The sequence below is a fragment of the Mastigoproctus giganteus genome, chromosome 7 (genome assembly GCF_048544385.1).
Source record: "Mastigoproctus giganteus isolate SK-2022 chromosome 7, ASM4854438v1, whole genome shotgun sequence".
NCBI lineage: Eukaryota > Metazoa > Arthropoda > Arachnida > Uropygi > Thelyphonidae > Mastigoproctus > Mastigoproctus giganteus.
The window spans coordinates 41,907,777-41,924,993 of record NC_143581.1 but is presented as its reverse complement, the minus strand read 5'-3'; the positions used below and the strand labels follow the sequence as shown (position 1 = coordinate 41,924,993).

At 37.3% G+C, this 17,217-nt stretch overlaps 1 protein-coding gene across 1 annotated transcript in view; it reads left to right on the top strand.

Annotated features, from left to right (window-relative positions):
- Nucleotides 1-17,217, top strand: part of LOC150082844 (neural-cadherin-like) — a 500,869-nt gene that overhangs the window by 61,584 nt on the left and 422,068 nt on the right. Inside the window, exon 5 of the mRNA XM_090377625.1 lies at nucleotides 4,998-5,214. Within this exon, the coding sequence (XP_090233751.1) occupies nucleotides 4,998-5,214 (217 nt within the window). The remainder of the gene's footprint in view (nucleotides 1-4,997; nucleotides 5,215-17,217) is intronic.

The following is a 17,217-nucleotide window of genomic DNA, read 5'->3' as shown; positions in this document are numbered from 1 at the left end:
GTGTGCATAAGTGGATTTTAGGGAGGCAGGCCAACCGGACTTCTAAATCTTCTGTAATAGAGAGATATTGGATCCATCGGTGTTTTAGGCCGAATGTCTGATAACACACACCTGTTCCCCAGTGTACTGTTCATCTATATCAACTGGATGCACTTCTTTTGATTTTGTTTTTCTTAATTAACAGCATAATACCTCCTCCCTTTCTATCCTGTTTATCCTTTCTGTACACATTGTACTTCCCAAATTCCAGTTCAGCCTTCCTTATATCTGTGTGACACCACTTCTCTGCTATCCCAACAATATCCACCTTTGATGTCTTGACCAACATTTCAAATTCATCAAATTTATTTACTATACTTCTAGCATTGGTATACATGCAAGCATACATGCTCCTATTCCTAGTTACCCTAACACATTCCATATACCCACCTATTTCAGGATGACTGCCATCCGTCCCTAAAACCCCCAACATCCCTTGCTCCAGGTCGCTACTTATTCTAATAGAAGATGTGCGAGAATCACCTTCACCTCTGCCTACGGATACTGTTAAACTATTAGTCCTTGTATCCTCCCAAGCTAGCAGTTTTCCGACCCACCTAACACTGCCTCGATAGCATTAGCAAATATTCTTGCACCCTTTCTATTTACGTGTATCCCATCTCTGTAGAAGCTGTCTCTCCTGTTAACAAGTACAGTCCAGGCTGAAAAAAAATTCTATCCCTTGAGCCTTGCACAATCTTTCCAAGGCTGAATTGATCAACAAGGCTCTCATCATATACTCCCTTCTATCGTGTCTGGGCAGAATTGCAGACACTTTCAAATTCAACCCTAATTCTCGGCTTTTGTTCAACAGTGACCTGTACTTGTTAAGTAATTCTGCCGGTCTCCCACTCTTAATATCATTAGTGCCAACGTGTACAATTATATCACCTTTTGTGCCCTTAAAAGATGATATCCGGTCTACGTCATTAACCTTTGCCCCTGGCAGACATACCCTGGTCCTGTTCCACCTATCCTTTTTACAAAGCATGTTTCCCGTTTCCCTGACAATAGAGTCACCAACAACTACTAGTTCCTGTGGGACCAGCGCATTCTGCCTTGGGGGTTGCCGCTGTGTTGCGTGATGACCAAGTGCAAGCTTTTTTATTGATGTGGGCTGATGGGCCCCTCAATTTAGATCTTTTGAGGGCATCCACCCTGTCCTTCAAACTCTCATATAGGCCCATAACGCTGAGTTGTCGCCTGATTTCCTTACATCGTGCACACACAAAGACATCCCCCATGGCAATATCATGTTCCGTTCCAGAGAGTTCGGCAAACATTTCACAAGTTGCACATTTTTTTAGGCTGTGATACGTTGGTGAATCGCCCCCCTCAGTTCTCCCCCGAGTCACAGCACTCCTGCCACTTTGTGCCCGTTGCTTTGCTGCTTTAGTTTGGGGCATGATACTTTAAATTAATAAGATCAATAAATTAAATTAATTAAATGTCAATGCTACGCTATCTAATAGAAACAGTGAAGCGTATTACTCTTTATAATTATACGTTAGAGCTACCTAGCTACCTCAATTAAAAATTTGAATTCCCTACCACTATATACAAAAATAATGACTGCAAGATTCGAATGAAATAACGGTTTTACCTATATTAAGTAGTACAGTAATCCACAAAAACTCTATCTAAATTAAAATAAAAATAACCCAGTGTAACTGTAACTATAAGACTACCTATTAAGTACAATATAAAATAACAATTATGTAAATAAAAAGGCAAACACATTGTTTTTTTGGAGCCTGTAACTCACAGCTGTAATTTTTAAAGAGAGTCAGCGCCCTCACCATATACACCATAGATTGTCTTCTTTGCCCGTCTTTCTGGTTTCATTTGTTCCGGCTGGGCAGGAGGGACTCCTTGCTGTGGTAGAGTGCTGCTGTGTTTTTTCTGGAAGTAATCCGTCGGGTTAGCTATCACTGTCTTCTGTTGCTCGATGTGGTCTATCAGGCCCCTTTCTCCTTCTTTTGAAGCTATTGTGAGTCTCTCCTCAGCTGACTTTGGGTGGTGGTGGCTCTTGGTCATCATTGTCCTTGTCTTTCTCATGATATCCTCCAGCTTGGTGTTAGTCCAATCTATGATCCCAAAGGAGTATGTTAGCACTGGGACTCTGTAGGTGTTTATGGCTTTAACTTTGTTTCCACCATTCAATTTTGCTTTGAGCAGGCTTCTGAGTGTCTGATATTTTTCGCTCAGGCAGGCCTTGATCTCTTTGTGCTCCCAGCCTGCATCATCCCCAGATATTTGTAGGTCTCTTCCCCCTGTCTTGCAGTAATTGATGTAGGCCATGTATAGGTTTTATTATTGTTATTATCATCCAATTCCTTTTTTGCCCGATGAAATACAAAGTACACAAACTATGACATTACTTATGCCAGAACATATATAACAAAGGCAAGTTATCCTAAAATGCCTTAAGTAGTGGAGTTTATAAGACAAAGAACAAATTTTTTTTCGCCACCTTATTTTTACCTTTCAGCCTGTGGCTTTATGTTGTACACTGATGAGCCAAAACATTATGACCAGCAAGTTGTTATGCGAATTGGAGCAACTGCAGGTGAACTACGGCACGTGTGCAGGTCGGGACACTGTATAAAAAACACCTGATACTGAGCTCCGTTAATCAGCGTTACTCTTATTCTTCAGATGGGAAAGGCAGCAGACTTAAGCGAGGTTGACAAAGGCCAGATTGGGTCAGAGCATATCTGAAATGGCACAGCTGGTGGGGTGCTCATGGTCAGCCGTGGTTAGTACATACTGAAAGTGGTCCGAGGAGGGGAACCCATGAACCGCCGTGTGGTGTTTTGTTCGCCCACGGCTCATTGATGCTCGAGGTGAGCGAAGGCTCTCCTGAATGGTACGTGGCAACAGAAGGGCGACTGTGGCGCAGCTAGCCGGTAATTGGAATGCTGGTGATGGGAGTAATATGTCACAACACACAGTACATCGAACCCTGCTGAAAATGGGGCTGCATGGCCACAGGCCGCTCCGAATGCCCATGCTAACCACAGTTCACTGGCGACAGTGCCTACAATGGGCACATGAGCATCAAAACTGGACCTTGAGTGATTGGAAAAAGGTTGTCTGGTCTGATGAATCATATTTCCTGTTGTGAGAGAGAGAGAGAGAGAGAGAGAGAGAGAGAGAGAGAGAGAGAGAGAGAGAGGCTTGAGTTCACACATTATCTTTGTCCCATGATAATATTGGTGAAGGAATTTACAATTTCAAAATGAGGGAGGGAAAAATGTCTAATTTACTCTGTTTTTGATATTGTCTTCTGTTCACCTTTTGATTTATTTATTTCCTCCTTCCAACTGTTAATTACTGAGTACTATAGTTAATTCTGACAATCCAATTCTAACAACATTGGTTCTGTATTGCCACAAGGAACCTACTCATACTACAAAGGAACAAAAACAAAGATTATGAGAACTAGTAAAATTTTACTTGTATTATCTAAAAAAAAAAGAAATTAATAAACAGCCCTTTAGTGATTACATTTGATAGTTCATGCTGAGTTGTAAAATAACTGTTTGAAATTCTCATTAACTCCCCCCCTCCGTAGCCGGGTGGGCAGGAGCAGTGCATAGCACACGCTTCTTGATTAGACCGGAGTTCGAGCTCGTGACCACCAAAAACGGAGGATGCGGAAAGTTCTGGGAATGACCACGGCATATCCCTGGAGCAATATGGCCTTCGTTGCTAATGCTCATAAAAATAAAATAACAGTAACAACAACTGTATCAGATTATGGTAAAGCATTATTACATTGCTTTGTCACAGTTTTGAGTAACATCACAAATTTGGGTAAATCAGTTGCGTTGATTATTAATCAAAGTAACTGCATCTTTTTTTTTTGTATAAAGTAAAAAATGTCAGTAGCTAAAAAAAAAAAAAATTATTTTTATTTTTATGTGGACTATTATGGTTTTATGGAAAGGAAATGATAAAGCTCACTGTGTATACTGCCTGTCTTGTTATTGTCATTGAAAAAATATATATTTTTTTAAATTGACATTTATAATAATAATAAAAAAAAATCCTCACTGGTAGACTTCCCCATCCTGTTAGGTATGCCTGAAAATATGTTACAGATTTTTAACTTATTTTGGGATGCTAGTTAAAACCTGTTTTCTCTTCTGGTTTATTATAAATAAATACATTTTCTGTTTATACTCTGAGAACGCTACACAAGGTTAGAGGAGTTCATAAGATTGGAAGAATACAAGAACATTAAACGGTATTTTGTGGTCATGCCCATTTGAACCATCTTCACTTAGAACACACTCACTTTTTTGTGCCCAATGAGGTCGACCACTCTGCTTCAGTGGCCTTATTTTTGTTATGTGGGTTCTCACTGTTACAGTATCAATAAACTTACTATTGTTTTCAAAATGTGGAGTTAAAGTGTTATATAAGTTTTTAATTCAGTTTCATTGTTAATTCCTACATCATGCTTTTCACTGGACATTATTTGATAGCAAATTATTTTTTATAGAGGGAAAAATTTTCACAAAGTTTGGACAAGGTATGTATCTGGCACTGCTGTAACATTGCTTGCAAATGTTTAAAATTCAGTTAATATGAATGAAGATGAGTGATAAAGAAGTACAAATATACCAAATAAAAGAAAGTGGAAAATATTGCAATGTATCTGCTTTGTAGGTCCCTTGCATTCAATATAGTAATATTTTTATCTTTTTTTCAGATCTCTCTCTCTAAGAAGTTCATCTCTTGTGTATTCTGATATTTCTGACACAATCAATTTTCCTTAACTCATTAATATTTTTAATGAATTATGTCACTGACATGATGCTTTATAGATTAGCAGACATGCCTGTGAAAGTGGCAGACTAAAATTTTATTTGGTTTGCTTGTTCCTGGGAAATGGGGGAAAGTATTTTTTTTTTACATAACATTAATTTTGACAATTCTTTATTTTTCAGTATTATTGAAGTGAAAGCTATGTCATTTGCAAGCAGAGAAATCAGATATACTCTCCATTCTCAGGGTAAAGGTGCAGGCACATTCAGCATAGGACCTACCACTGGTTTAGTTAGATTAGCAAAGGATTTAGATTATGAAGATCTCAGGCAGCCAAAATCATATTCACTTATTGTTACAGCTACTGAAGATTCTGGTGGATTTTCTACATCAGTGGAGGTAATATTTAAGAGTAAATTCCCTTTTGTTTTCTTATTTGTAAATTTTTATTTTTCCCATATTATTTAAATTCCTGGGAAAACGGAAATTTAAAATAGTGCTTGTTACTTTTGAGTGTAGTGCATGCCATTATTTTTAATGTTGTTAAAAGATGCATGTGCATCAGAAATTCATTGAATAAAAATTGCAATAAAATAATAGTAGGCTAAGGTAAAGAAAGAAAGGCAACATGAGAACCACAGGAAACTTACTGGACAAACTAGTTTCCCGCTACTGCAGTTTCTCCCTGCATTCTCAGTAAACACATTGTGTGTGTTACCAGTAGTGGCAATATAAGTCGATAACGATGTATTGATTAGTTTTTTCTCATTATTAAAAAACAGATAATTGGAGTTCATGAGTGGGCTGAAATTTACTTATGGGTACATTCTTCAGACTGCCTCAGTCTTATGGTGTTTATTTCCCCCTTCCCAATGTTTTAAAATAGGAAAATGACTTCCACTACTGATAACACGCACCATCTGTAGAAGTTTTCTTATTTTAAAAAAGCGGGAAGGGAGGATAAACACTCTAAGACTGAGGCAGTCTGGAGGGTGTACCTATAAGTAGAATTTAGCTATGAAGGCATTATACTCATGAACTCCAATAATCTACTCTAATGAGAAAAAACTAATCAATACATCGTTATCTACTTCTACTGCCACTACTGATAACACCAGTCTGTTTAGCGAGAATGCGGGAAGAAACTGCGGTAGCAGGAAACGAGTTTGTCTAGTAAGTTTGCCGTTCAAGAGTAATGCCAATTAAAACAAATATTTTGATTGGCATTACACTTGGTTTTTTTTCCCTCTTCTAAACATTGACCCTGTTATACCTATATGAGGTATCTTTGGTTTTGGACTTGGTGCCCCTGTCATAATATGGGAAGCACAAACATGTTTTGTGTCCCCCCCCCCAGGTGCGATGTTCCCCACTTGGAGGGATACATTCCACGAATTTAGATATTACTTGACTTTAAGATGTGCTTTTAGTTTGGGGGAAGAATATATTCCTCATCTAAAGATAATATTGCTGAGAGCTATCCCTACATTGTCAATATTATGGCCACAGTAGTCTACCCATGTACTATTAAAAATACTCAAACAAATAATATTACTGTCATGGTGTTCTTTTCATGTTGAAATATCTTTATCTGTAAAATTTACTAAAAACATTGGGGGGGGGGGCTGTCCTTATAAAGAGTTTATATTGTACATATTTAAATATCTAGATATGAATTAATAAAATAAATGTTCTGTGTGAGAATACGTATAAAAAAAATTGAAGTTGCAGCTTCACAGATACAGGTAACAAAAATTAAATTTCTAGAAATTAGAGCATGGTGTTTAGCATTAGCAGTAGCAAAGGCACATGATGCAAGAAAGCAAGCTTATATAGCATCAGCCAAAAGAAAAAAAAAAAAAAAACCACCCTTATTTCACCCATCCACTCGCTCCAAATGTTTGTCAAGTTCTGCCTTGAATATATTTAAGCTATTAACTTCTACGACAGATGGAAGTTTGTTCCAGCAATCAACCACCCGCTGGCTAAAGGCAAACTTCAGCACATCTATCCTACAACCATCTTTCCTCAATTTGAATTTATGCCCTCTCAGGCGATTATTCTGAGCAAGAGGAAGAATCCCATCAGCATTGAGCATACCCAAACCATTCAATGCTTTATACACCTCAATCAAACTGTAATTTGCAAAACTTATGCTTTTCTTTGTAAGAGCAACCCTTTGTTCCATTCACTAATCTTGTTGCCCTTCCCTGTACTTGTTCCAACAAATCTACATCCTTCTTAAAATGATACCTCCAGACCTGTATACAGTACTCAAGGTGTGGTTTGACCACTTATACAAGGGGATAATCACCTCCTTATCCCTGCTAGAAAAATTCCTGTATATCATTGACAAGACACCATGAGCTACTCTTGCAGACCGTCTGCACTGCTCAGAAAACTTCATATCTCCTGCACAATTACCCCCCCCCCCCAGGTCCTTTTCATTCTCTACCACTGTCAGTGTGGTACCACAGAGTTGATACATTACTCTGGGATTACTGCTTCCCATATGCAGTACTTTACATTTGTCAATGTTAAACTTCATTTGTCACATCTCAGCCCATCTGCTCAACTTTTCTAGATCCTGTTGCATCAGTGTATTGTCATTAGTGTCATTAACAACCCTGCCAACCTTCGTATCTTCTGCAAACTTGGACATTAAGCCTGATAAACCGTCATCAATATCATTTATAAATACAGAAAGCAACGGACCCATCACTGAACCCTGAGGGACTCCACTAATAACATTAGTCCATGAAGAGCAGTGTTCATTGATTAACATTGTCTTCTCCCACTCAACCATCCCTTTATCCATAGCAGCAATTTGCCTCTAATGCCACACTGCTCCAATTTGTGCAGCAGTCTTCCATGTGCAACAGTACCAAAGGCTTTTCTGAGATCCAAATATATGATATCAAAGTTATTCTTTGCATCCAGTTCCTTTGTGACTACATCATAGTATCCAAACAAATTAGTCAGACAAGACTTTCCCTTAACAAACCCATGCTGTGTCCGAGCTATAACTGGTCTTGTCTAGATGATCCTGCAATGTTTCTTTAACCAGTGCCTCCATTAATTTCCCTTGAACAGAAGTTAAACTAACAGGTGTGTAATTACCTGTGTCTCCTTTTGATCCTCCTTTGTGGATTGGGGTCACATTTGCCCATCTCCAGTCCATGGGTACCTCCCCTGAGTCCAGGGAAGTTCTTATAATTATGGCTAAGGGTTTGCTTACTTCCTTTGCCACCTCCTTTAATATAACTGGATAGATTCCATCCACCCCACGTGCCTTTTTTGTGTTTATCTTCAACAATTTCTCCTTCCCTTTACTCTCAGTTATTACAAGATTATCTAGCTTACTGCCAGAGTTGAATACACCTCTGGCATTCCCCTCCCTGAATAACTCCTCGTGCGAATGTCGATGCAAAATATTCACTTACTTTGTTAGCTACCTGAGCAGGATCATAAACAGTTGAACAATTGATATCAAGTGGAACAATCTGATTCATCCTCCTTCCTTCTAGAGTTTACATAAGTAAAGAACTCTTTGAATCCTTTGCCAAAGATTTCTTGTAATCTGCCTTCGCTTGCCTAACCTGCTTTGTAACTTGGTTACAGACCAGCTTATATCTATCATAGGCTTCTTTGTCACATGTTAATTTATATGTATCTCATGAATTTTTCTTCTCTGTCACATGTCTTAATTAGTTCATCTGACATCCATTTAGGCCTAAATCTTGAAGACTATTTCTTTGTTGGTATGAAAAGCCTAGTAGCTTCCAAGATTAATTCTTTGAATGCTTCCCATTTTGAATTTGCTGTTGGTAACATCATCAGTTGGTCCCACCATAGAATTTAAATACTGTCTCAGACCACCGTAGTCACCTTGACGAAAGCAAAAACCCTCCCCTTTACCCTTGATGGTAGTTACCTCTTTGAGTAAACCCCACTTCAGCATACTGTGATCACTGCCGCCTAGTGGTTCCTTTATCTGCAGATTCTTGATGCATGAAGAATCACTACTGATAATCAGATCAAGAGTATTACTCCCTCTAGTTACCTCTCGAACATGCTGATGTAGAAAACAATCATCCAATAAATCCACAAAAGCCTTGCTAGTGTGTCAGTGACCAACCCACAAATTCCAGTCAATATCCGGGAAATTAAAATCCCCCAATATAAGACACTAATTTACTGTCCCACTCTATTTCTCTGCACAATTGCTTATTATACTCATCAGATTCATTAGGCCTATAACACACACCTACTCTAATTTTTCCTTTCCCAGTGCTTATGTCACACCAAACAGACTTAACATTGCATTGTCCACCAACATCAATTGGATGCACTTCCTTAGATTTTGTGTTTCTTAACTAACAGCATAACCCCTCGTCCCTTCGTGTCCTGTCTATCCTTTCTGTACGCATTGTACTCCCCAAATTCCAGTTTTGCACTGCTTATGTCTGTGTGACACCATGTCTCTGATATCCCAACAATATCTGCCTTTGATGTCTTGACCAGCACTTCAAGCTCATTGAATTTATCAACTATACTCCTAGCATTGGTGTACATGCAAGTATACATGCACCTGTTTCTACTCTTAGTTACCCTAACACAGCCCATGTATTTACTTGTTCCACTATGACTCCCAGCAGTCCTGGAAATTCCCATTGCCTTACTTTCCAGGCTGCTGCTCAATTGCATTTCAATTGAAGTAGTGCAAGAATCACTTTTACCCCTGCCAGCGGCTACTATTAATCTATTAGTCTGTGTATCCCCCCAAGCTAGCAGTTTTCCGACCCACCTAACTTTGCCTCGATAGCATCAGCAAATATATGCTTGCACCCTATCTATTTAAGTGTATCCCATCCCTGTAGAAGTAATCTCTCCTGTTTAGTTATCAAAATGTTTACTATTTTAGCAATAAATATTTATTTTAAGCTGTAATGTTATAATGATTCTCTCCTGCTGTCTTGATCACATGTAAAGTAGATTGAGGATCATTAACAAACTATTACTTTTCTTCTCTGATGATACCATAATTCTAGAGCCAGGTTTTAATATCCTCACTGAGCAATCTGTTTGATTGTTTAATTTAAACTGTGATCAGGTAATCCATTTTTTTTTTTTTTCACTATTTTACATGTTCTTGCCAAATATACTCAATTGTTGTGTCTTTTATTCACATTTTGTGTATGTTCTTCCTTGCTTATCTATGATCTGCATTGTTTCTCTTATGTAAATTTTCTGCAGTTTGTGTTTTATATTTATAAACAGAATGTTTTTGTTTATTATGTCAGATCTTTTAATTTTACCATTTTGTTTATTGGTTTAACCTTGTGGTGGCGGTGGCGGCACCTAACAGGTTCCCGTAAATGGCGTTCCCACTTTAACCATTAATCAGTGATTAAAAATTAGAAATTTTTTCTACCTTCCTAATTGTAAAGAAACGTTTACTGCAGTTGGTTATAAAGTTATTTTCTTAATTTCATACAGAAGCTGCATGCGCAAACTTTCCAGGTGCCTTGCCACTGTTTTTGTAACTATCTGACTTTTGTTTGAAGAGTGGCATGGTACTGGACAAGTGTCAACACTGTTTAAAGTTCCAGGTTGCTTTTTTCCCCATCTCATTAGTTCAATGAGCAACATATGATAACATGAAACCCAATGTTCTCTCTAAGTAGCCACTATTCTGTGGAAACAACTTAGGTAGTTTCAAATTTCACATACTGTGAAGGGCATCAAATTTGAAAGAAACTTCAAAATGGTAGTAACTAAAGGATTGAATATATGATTTTTAAATTTTTTAATAATGTTTATATATATAATCAGAAATATATGCATATGTTTGAAATTTCACAAACTCAAGGACTTTTAAATTAGAAAATAACAGACTGAGACCGATGCTTCTATTTTATGTTTAAAACATTTTCTCATGCTTTTTAGCATAATTAATATTTATTTATTTTAAATAAAAGGTCTAAACAGCATTTCACAAATTTTAATATTTTTTTAAAACTTAAAGCTACATGCAGTTAAGTATTGCAGTCTATTAAGAAAGCATGAAATATTGGTATTGTTAAAGTAGAATTCAAAAAACAAAAATAAATAAATAATTTTCCAAAAACTGAAAAGAAAATGTACGTCTGCCACTCTTGCTGCAAATGGGAGTGCCATCACAGCTGGGTTAAAGACTACCTCTGTTCTATATTTTTACAGATCTTTTTGTTTTTCTCCAAGCCTTTATGTGTAGTCATCATCAACAACCATTTTAAATCCACTGCAGGATGAAGGCCTCTCCAGCAATTTTCCAGTTCCTTCTGTTTTGTGCAATGGACATCCATTTACTACCCATGAACTCGTGAATTTCATCTGTCCCTCTCTGTCGCTGTCTTCCAGGTTTCTTCTGTGTGTAGTACAGCATTTTTGCCCCACTTTTTTTGTAATCAAATTTAGTTTACTTGGATTCTTCCTTTTTTCGTGACTTTTTTTTTTTTTTTTTTTATTGATTTGTGGATATTTGTTGCTACTGACAATGTTGTAATGGCAATTTCTTTAGTTACTTTGGTGTGATATATTGCAATTTGAAACATGTATACGTGTTCCAGAAACCAAGAACAATATGAATGTGAGAAAATTTACATGGTAAAAGCTGAATGTGGCGCTGTTGGTGCCCCAAATAGTACCAACCATGGTGGTGGTGGTGCTGTACCTTGACAGATGCACAAATTCTTTTTAATTTCTAGAAAAGTTTTGAGGTTTTCTGAAGTTTGCATAGAGAACACTAATATCTCATCTTTTTTTATTCTTTATCCATAGCAGTAAGTTACTGCTGTGGATAAAGGGAGGATTAGTATGCCTAACTCTCCTCAATGCTACATGGCTCTGACTTGTATAGCAGTTGTTCATGTGGAATAGTGCTAACAGCTTTAATCAAATCTCTTAAATCAAATTTATTTTTTGCATCCAGCTCCTTTATGACGTATAGTAGATAAGCAGATTGATTGCACAAGATCTCTCCTTAACAAATACATGCTGTAATTGTTGTATAACTGTGTTCCTGTCAAAATGGTCCTATGTTATTTCTTTTTTCTATGTTACAGAAGTCAAGCTTATAGGTCTGCAATTACTCACTTTACCCTTTGATTTGCTGGTTTGCTTGTGACCAAGGTGTTGGGAAAGGCATTGCAGCATTATGCTGTAAAATAAATGTATTTGTTGTGGTGTAATAAATTTAAGGTTAATTTTTAGATTGGATTAAAAAAAAAAAAAAAAACCCTCCTTTAAATGCTGGGAAAGCCTGCATCTACAAATACCATGAGCATACAATGTTGCTCATGAGAGGTGGTTTGCAAGAGATTGAAACTTTGTTTATAAAGTGCAAATTGTCCAGGAAATTGAGCCTTGTAACAAACCACAGTTAGGGGAATTAGCTGTTCACATTTTCAGCCATATAGACAAAGGTGTGCACTTTCTGGAAAATGTTGTTTTCACTGATGAAGCGACATTCCACCTGTTTGGCAAAGCTAACAGACACTATTATTGCATATGATGATCTGAAAATCCCCACTCAGTTCGTGAACACAAGTGTGATAGTCCCGAGGTAAATGTGTGGTGTGCACTGTCCTTCAGCAAGGTGATTGGGCCATTTTTCTTCCACGAAAACACTGAATTCTGCAACTTACCTAGATATCCTCAAATTGTATGCTGTATGCACCTCAATGAAAGATGTGCAGCCACATGTGTTCTACCAGCAAGAGGGAGTACTACTGCACTGGAAATTGCGTATGTCTACACGCTACCAAAGGTGTTCATGTGGAGGTTTACTGAAATGCAATTGTGTGATAAGAAATTCTTTGAGTTGCTTTATCTAGTGCAGCAAACTGTTTTACAATACCTATGACAATACAGTTTTAATTGAGATTCATAATCAGGTGAATAATTTATAGACACCATGTATTATGGTCCCCTGAACTTCAATTAACCATTAGAAAGACACAATATGGCCCTGGCAGCGTATGTGTCGTTAAATTCCACAATAACAACCCCTGAACTTCAGTTTAACCAGGTTTTACTGTATCATTCTTTAATTGCTGATGGTGTTAGCATATCTTTGTTTCAGTGTTCTCAATATTTCCTTACCAGATGACTTTTTGCAAGCACAGAAGCTAAGTCCCGTCACTTTTTTTCTAAAATAAAGTGTGAACACACTCCAGTATATCATGGACTCCAAAACACTATTAATTTAAGTAACAACTGATATTTCATTCTAGATTTTAGACCACCTGGAAACTCAATACAAAAGTCAAGTATTTTGGCATTGGTTTTTAACTACAGGGGATCCTTGTTATCTGAGGATAATTGGTTCCAGAAAATTCCACTTAAAACGAATCCACTTAAAATGGGGACCAATTTTTGTAATGTTTATTATTTAAATAAAACACTAAATGCAACTAAGTGTAATATTTTAAGAGTTTAAGATTCTATAACTATATAATATCTGTGTAGATACACCATCGACAACAAGAAAAACTATGATAGTAGTGTGGAAAGCATCATTTCATCTGTATCTCACATTGTGCTCATCCTTCACAACAAGTTAGGCGCCTCCGTAGCCAGGTGGGAAGGAGCAGCAGTGCATAGCACACGCTTCTTGATTAGACCGTGGTTCGAGCCCGTCACCACTAAATACGGAGGATGCGGAAAGGTCAGGGAATGACCACCGCATATTCCCGGAGCAATATGCCCTTAGTTGCTAATGCTCCTAAAAACCAAATAACAAACAACAACAACATCACAACGAGTTGCCCATGTATTGCACTACTTCAAATAAGTAACGCTTCACTAATAGAGAAGACTATTGTTACTTATTCTCAGTGGACTCACAGATGACACCGTTTCAAAGCTAGTTGGCTTTTCATCAGTGGGTGGGCAGGTACCCTGGTATTGCAAGTGAAGCGTTACTTATTCAATGCAGTACAATACATGGGAAACTCATTGTGAATGATGAATAGATATGGTGTATCTACACCGGTATTATATAGTAATGTTTATTATGTACTTTTACATAGTAAAAAAATGGATGAAGGAACTGAAAATTTTGAATTTTATTAGACATTTTTTATTATAATATGTTACATAATGTAAGGTTAAGTAAAGTTTATTGAAGTTACACTATTTTTCAGTTGTACGAATAAAGAATGAACCAGAGTTTGTGGTTTTTTTTTTCTTTTTTTTCTGTCTTATTTTTTCAGATAAAATTGTGTCGTAGCATTTAGTTAGGCCGTTAACTTCACACTTAACATTTGTTGCACAATCATGAAGAAGATCGTTCTCACAAAAATATTCAAATGCTTGGTCAATTTTCTCAAGGGAAAAAGTTTTAATTCTTTAATTTTCAAATCTTCGTAACTGCGGGGACTCAGATACTGGGAACCCCTGTATTTCTGCATTTTGATTTCAATGATGTTGATGAATCAATATGAAAAAATGTCCTTTTCTCAAAGGGGATATTTTTGCTATGAAAAATATTTGCGCACTCAGCCAAAGCAATAGGGATTTCGAGAATATAAAACTCTGGCTAAAAATTGTCACATACATTGCACCATTGCATTTACACTGTAAAATTGCTTACCTTAACCATTTCAGCAGCGAGTTTGCTGAGATGTGCGGAAATTTGCTGAAGGCAAATTTCCGCACATATATTCTACAACTGTCTTTACTCAATTTGAATTTATGCTCCCTCAGGTTCGTAATCTGAGCAAGGGGAAGCATCCCATCAGAATTGAGCCTGCTCAACCCATTCAAGGCCTTATACACCTCAATCATTATGACATTCTGATTTACTGGCCCACTCTATTACTCTGTACAGTTGTTCATTGTACTCATCAAAGTCGTTAGGCTCTAACACACTCCTACTCTCATTTTTGCTTTCCCAGTGCTTATGTCACACCAAACTGACTCAACATTGCACTGTTCATCTATGTCAACTGAATGCAGTTCCTTAGATTTAGTGTTTCTTAACAGCATAAGACCTCCTCCCTTCCTATCCTATCTTTTCTGTACACATTGTATCCCCCCCCCCCCCAAATTCCAATTCTGTACTGCTTATGTCGGTGTTACACCATGTCTGTGATATATCCCAACAATATCTGCTTTTGATGTCTTGTCTTGAGAAGCACTTCAAATTCATCAAATATATTTACTGTACGCCTGAGTTGATGTACATGCAAGTATACATGCACCTGTTCTTACTTTTAGTTGCCTTAACACAGCCCATGTATTTACTTTTTTCCTGATGACTCCCAACAGTCCTTGAAATCCCCAGCATCTTGCTTTCCAGGCTGCTGTGCCTTTTAATAGAAGCAGTACAAGAATCACTTTCACCTCTGCCTGTGGTTGCTGTTAATCTTTTAGTCTGTGAATCCTCCCCCTGCAGTTTTCTGACTCGCCTAACATTGCCTTGATAGTTGCAGTAAATATTATTGCACCCTTTCTATTTAAGTGTATCCCATCCCTGTAGAAGAACACTCCTGTTAACAAGCACAGATCACACTGAAAAAAATTCTACCCCATTATCCTTTCACAATCTCTTCAGGGCTGAATTGATTGACAAGGCTGTCATCCTATACTCCCTCTTATCATGTCTGTGCAGAATTGCAGAGACTCCCAAATTTAACCCTAATTCACAACTTTTTTTTCAACATTGACGTATACTTGTTAAGTAAATCTGCTGATCTACTGTTAATGTTGTTAGTGCCAATGTGTACAACAATATCACCTATTGTGCCCTTAAAAGATATCTGCTCTACAACATCATCAACCTTTGCCCCTGGCAGACATACCCTGGTCCTATTCCACCTATCCTTTTTGCACAATATATTATCCATCTCCCTGACAACAGAATCACTGAAATAACTAGCTCCTCTGGGTCGAGCATATTCTGCCTTGAAGATTTCTTCTGTGTTGCCTAATGCACAAGAATGAGCTCTGGTATTGAGTTGGGCAGCTGAGAGCTTGGGTTCCCAATTTTAATTCCTTCGTGGGCATCTACCTGACTTTTAAAACTCTCATAGATGCCCATCAGAACACTTGGCTAGATTCATCAGCTTTCTTAAAAATAGCCAAAAAATGGAATGCTAGAATTGGTAGGGCATTTTTTTCTTAAAGGATTACAATAACCAGTAATCCTTTAAGAAAAAGGATTACAGTGATCAGTTGTTTGGAAGGACTGAACTGAAAATTAAATTGTTGATGGCTTGGAATTGTTTAACTGGCTTTGTAGAAATGCATAAAGCACTGAGCAGCATCTATTGTAGGGGAGAGAGGGGTGCAGAACTGTAGGGCATACTTATGCTAACTTAATCATGTATTTGTAAAGTTGATGGTTGTTCAGGATAATGTGGGAAGATGCCTGGGTTATATTATTCATCCTTAAAAAAAAAAAAACAGCAGTTTTGTCCGATGGTAAGTCCACAATAAAAATATTTGCAACTGTAAATAACAAAGGTTTAAGTCTGTATATCAATCAGCATTTTGATGGCAAAGGCTGATAATATTACACCCAGATTAATAAAAAAAATCAATGATTTTAGTGATTTTAAGAATGATTTAGCCATTGTAAAATAGTAAAAGTTATATCAGCATCATAAAATCTTTGATATTTGTGTTCTTCTAAAGAATGAAAATTAATTATTTAAAGAAAATAAGTTAATTTTTCATCTTACTTTTTATATTGGCATATATACTCACTATATGACTAAAAGTATTTGGACACATACAGTCAGTTGCAAAAGGGGAGTTTTCAAAATTCAGAGTTAAAAATTCTGAATTTTGAATTAAAAGGGGATTTGAATTCAAAAATCCATGTATAAGCTACTATGTATAGGCCAAAGGTGGACCTATACATAGCATTGGCCACCTTTGGCCTGCTTGACAGCTTCAGTCCTCTTAAGTGTACATTTGTATTTTCTGCCAAAATTCAGTAGGTGTCGAGGAATTCTAGGTTTCAGGCACTACCAGAACAAACCAAGTCTGAACCAGCAGAAACAGTCTGTACTATCAGACCACCTTCATACTTTATGGTCAAGATGATACGTTGACAGGAAATTCCCTCCTGGCAATATACACAAAAACGCATTTATTGGAATGAAATTTGTAATGAGACTCTCTCCATAGCATCCTTTGTCACTGTTCTAGAAGCTATGAACATGTCATTGTAAATGACAGCACTCTTAATGCAGTTTCATATTGGGCTTAAGTGTAGCTGTCGTACTGCTGAACCATGAAGATGGATAGTTGATGTGCCGTTTCTGTGGCCTGTTGTATGTGCTATCGTGATGTTTTCTGTAGATATGTGTGAGGCACAAACTACTGTTTTTATGATTCAGTGAACACATT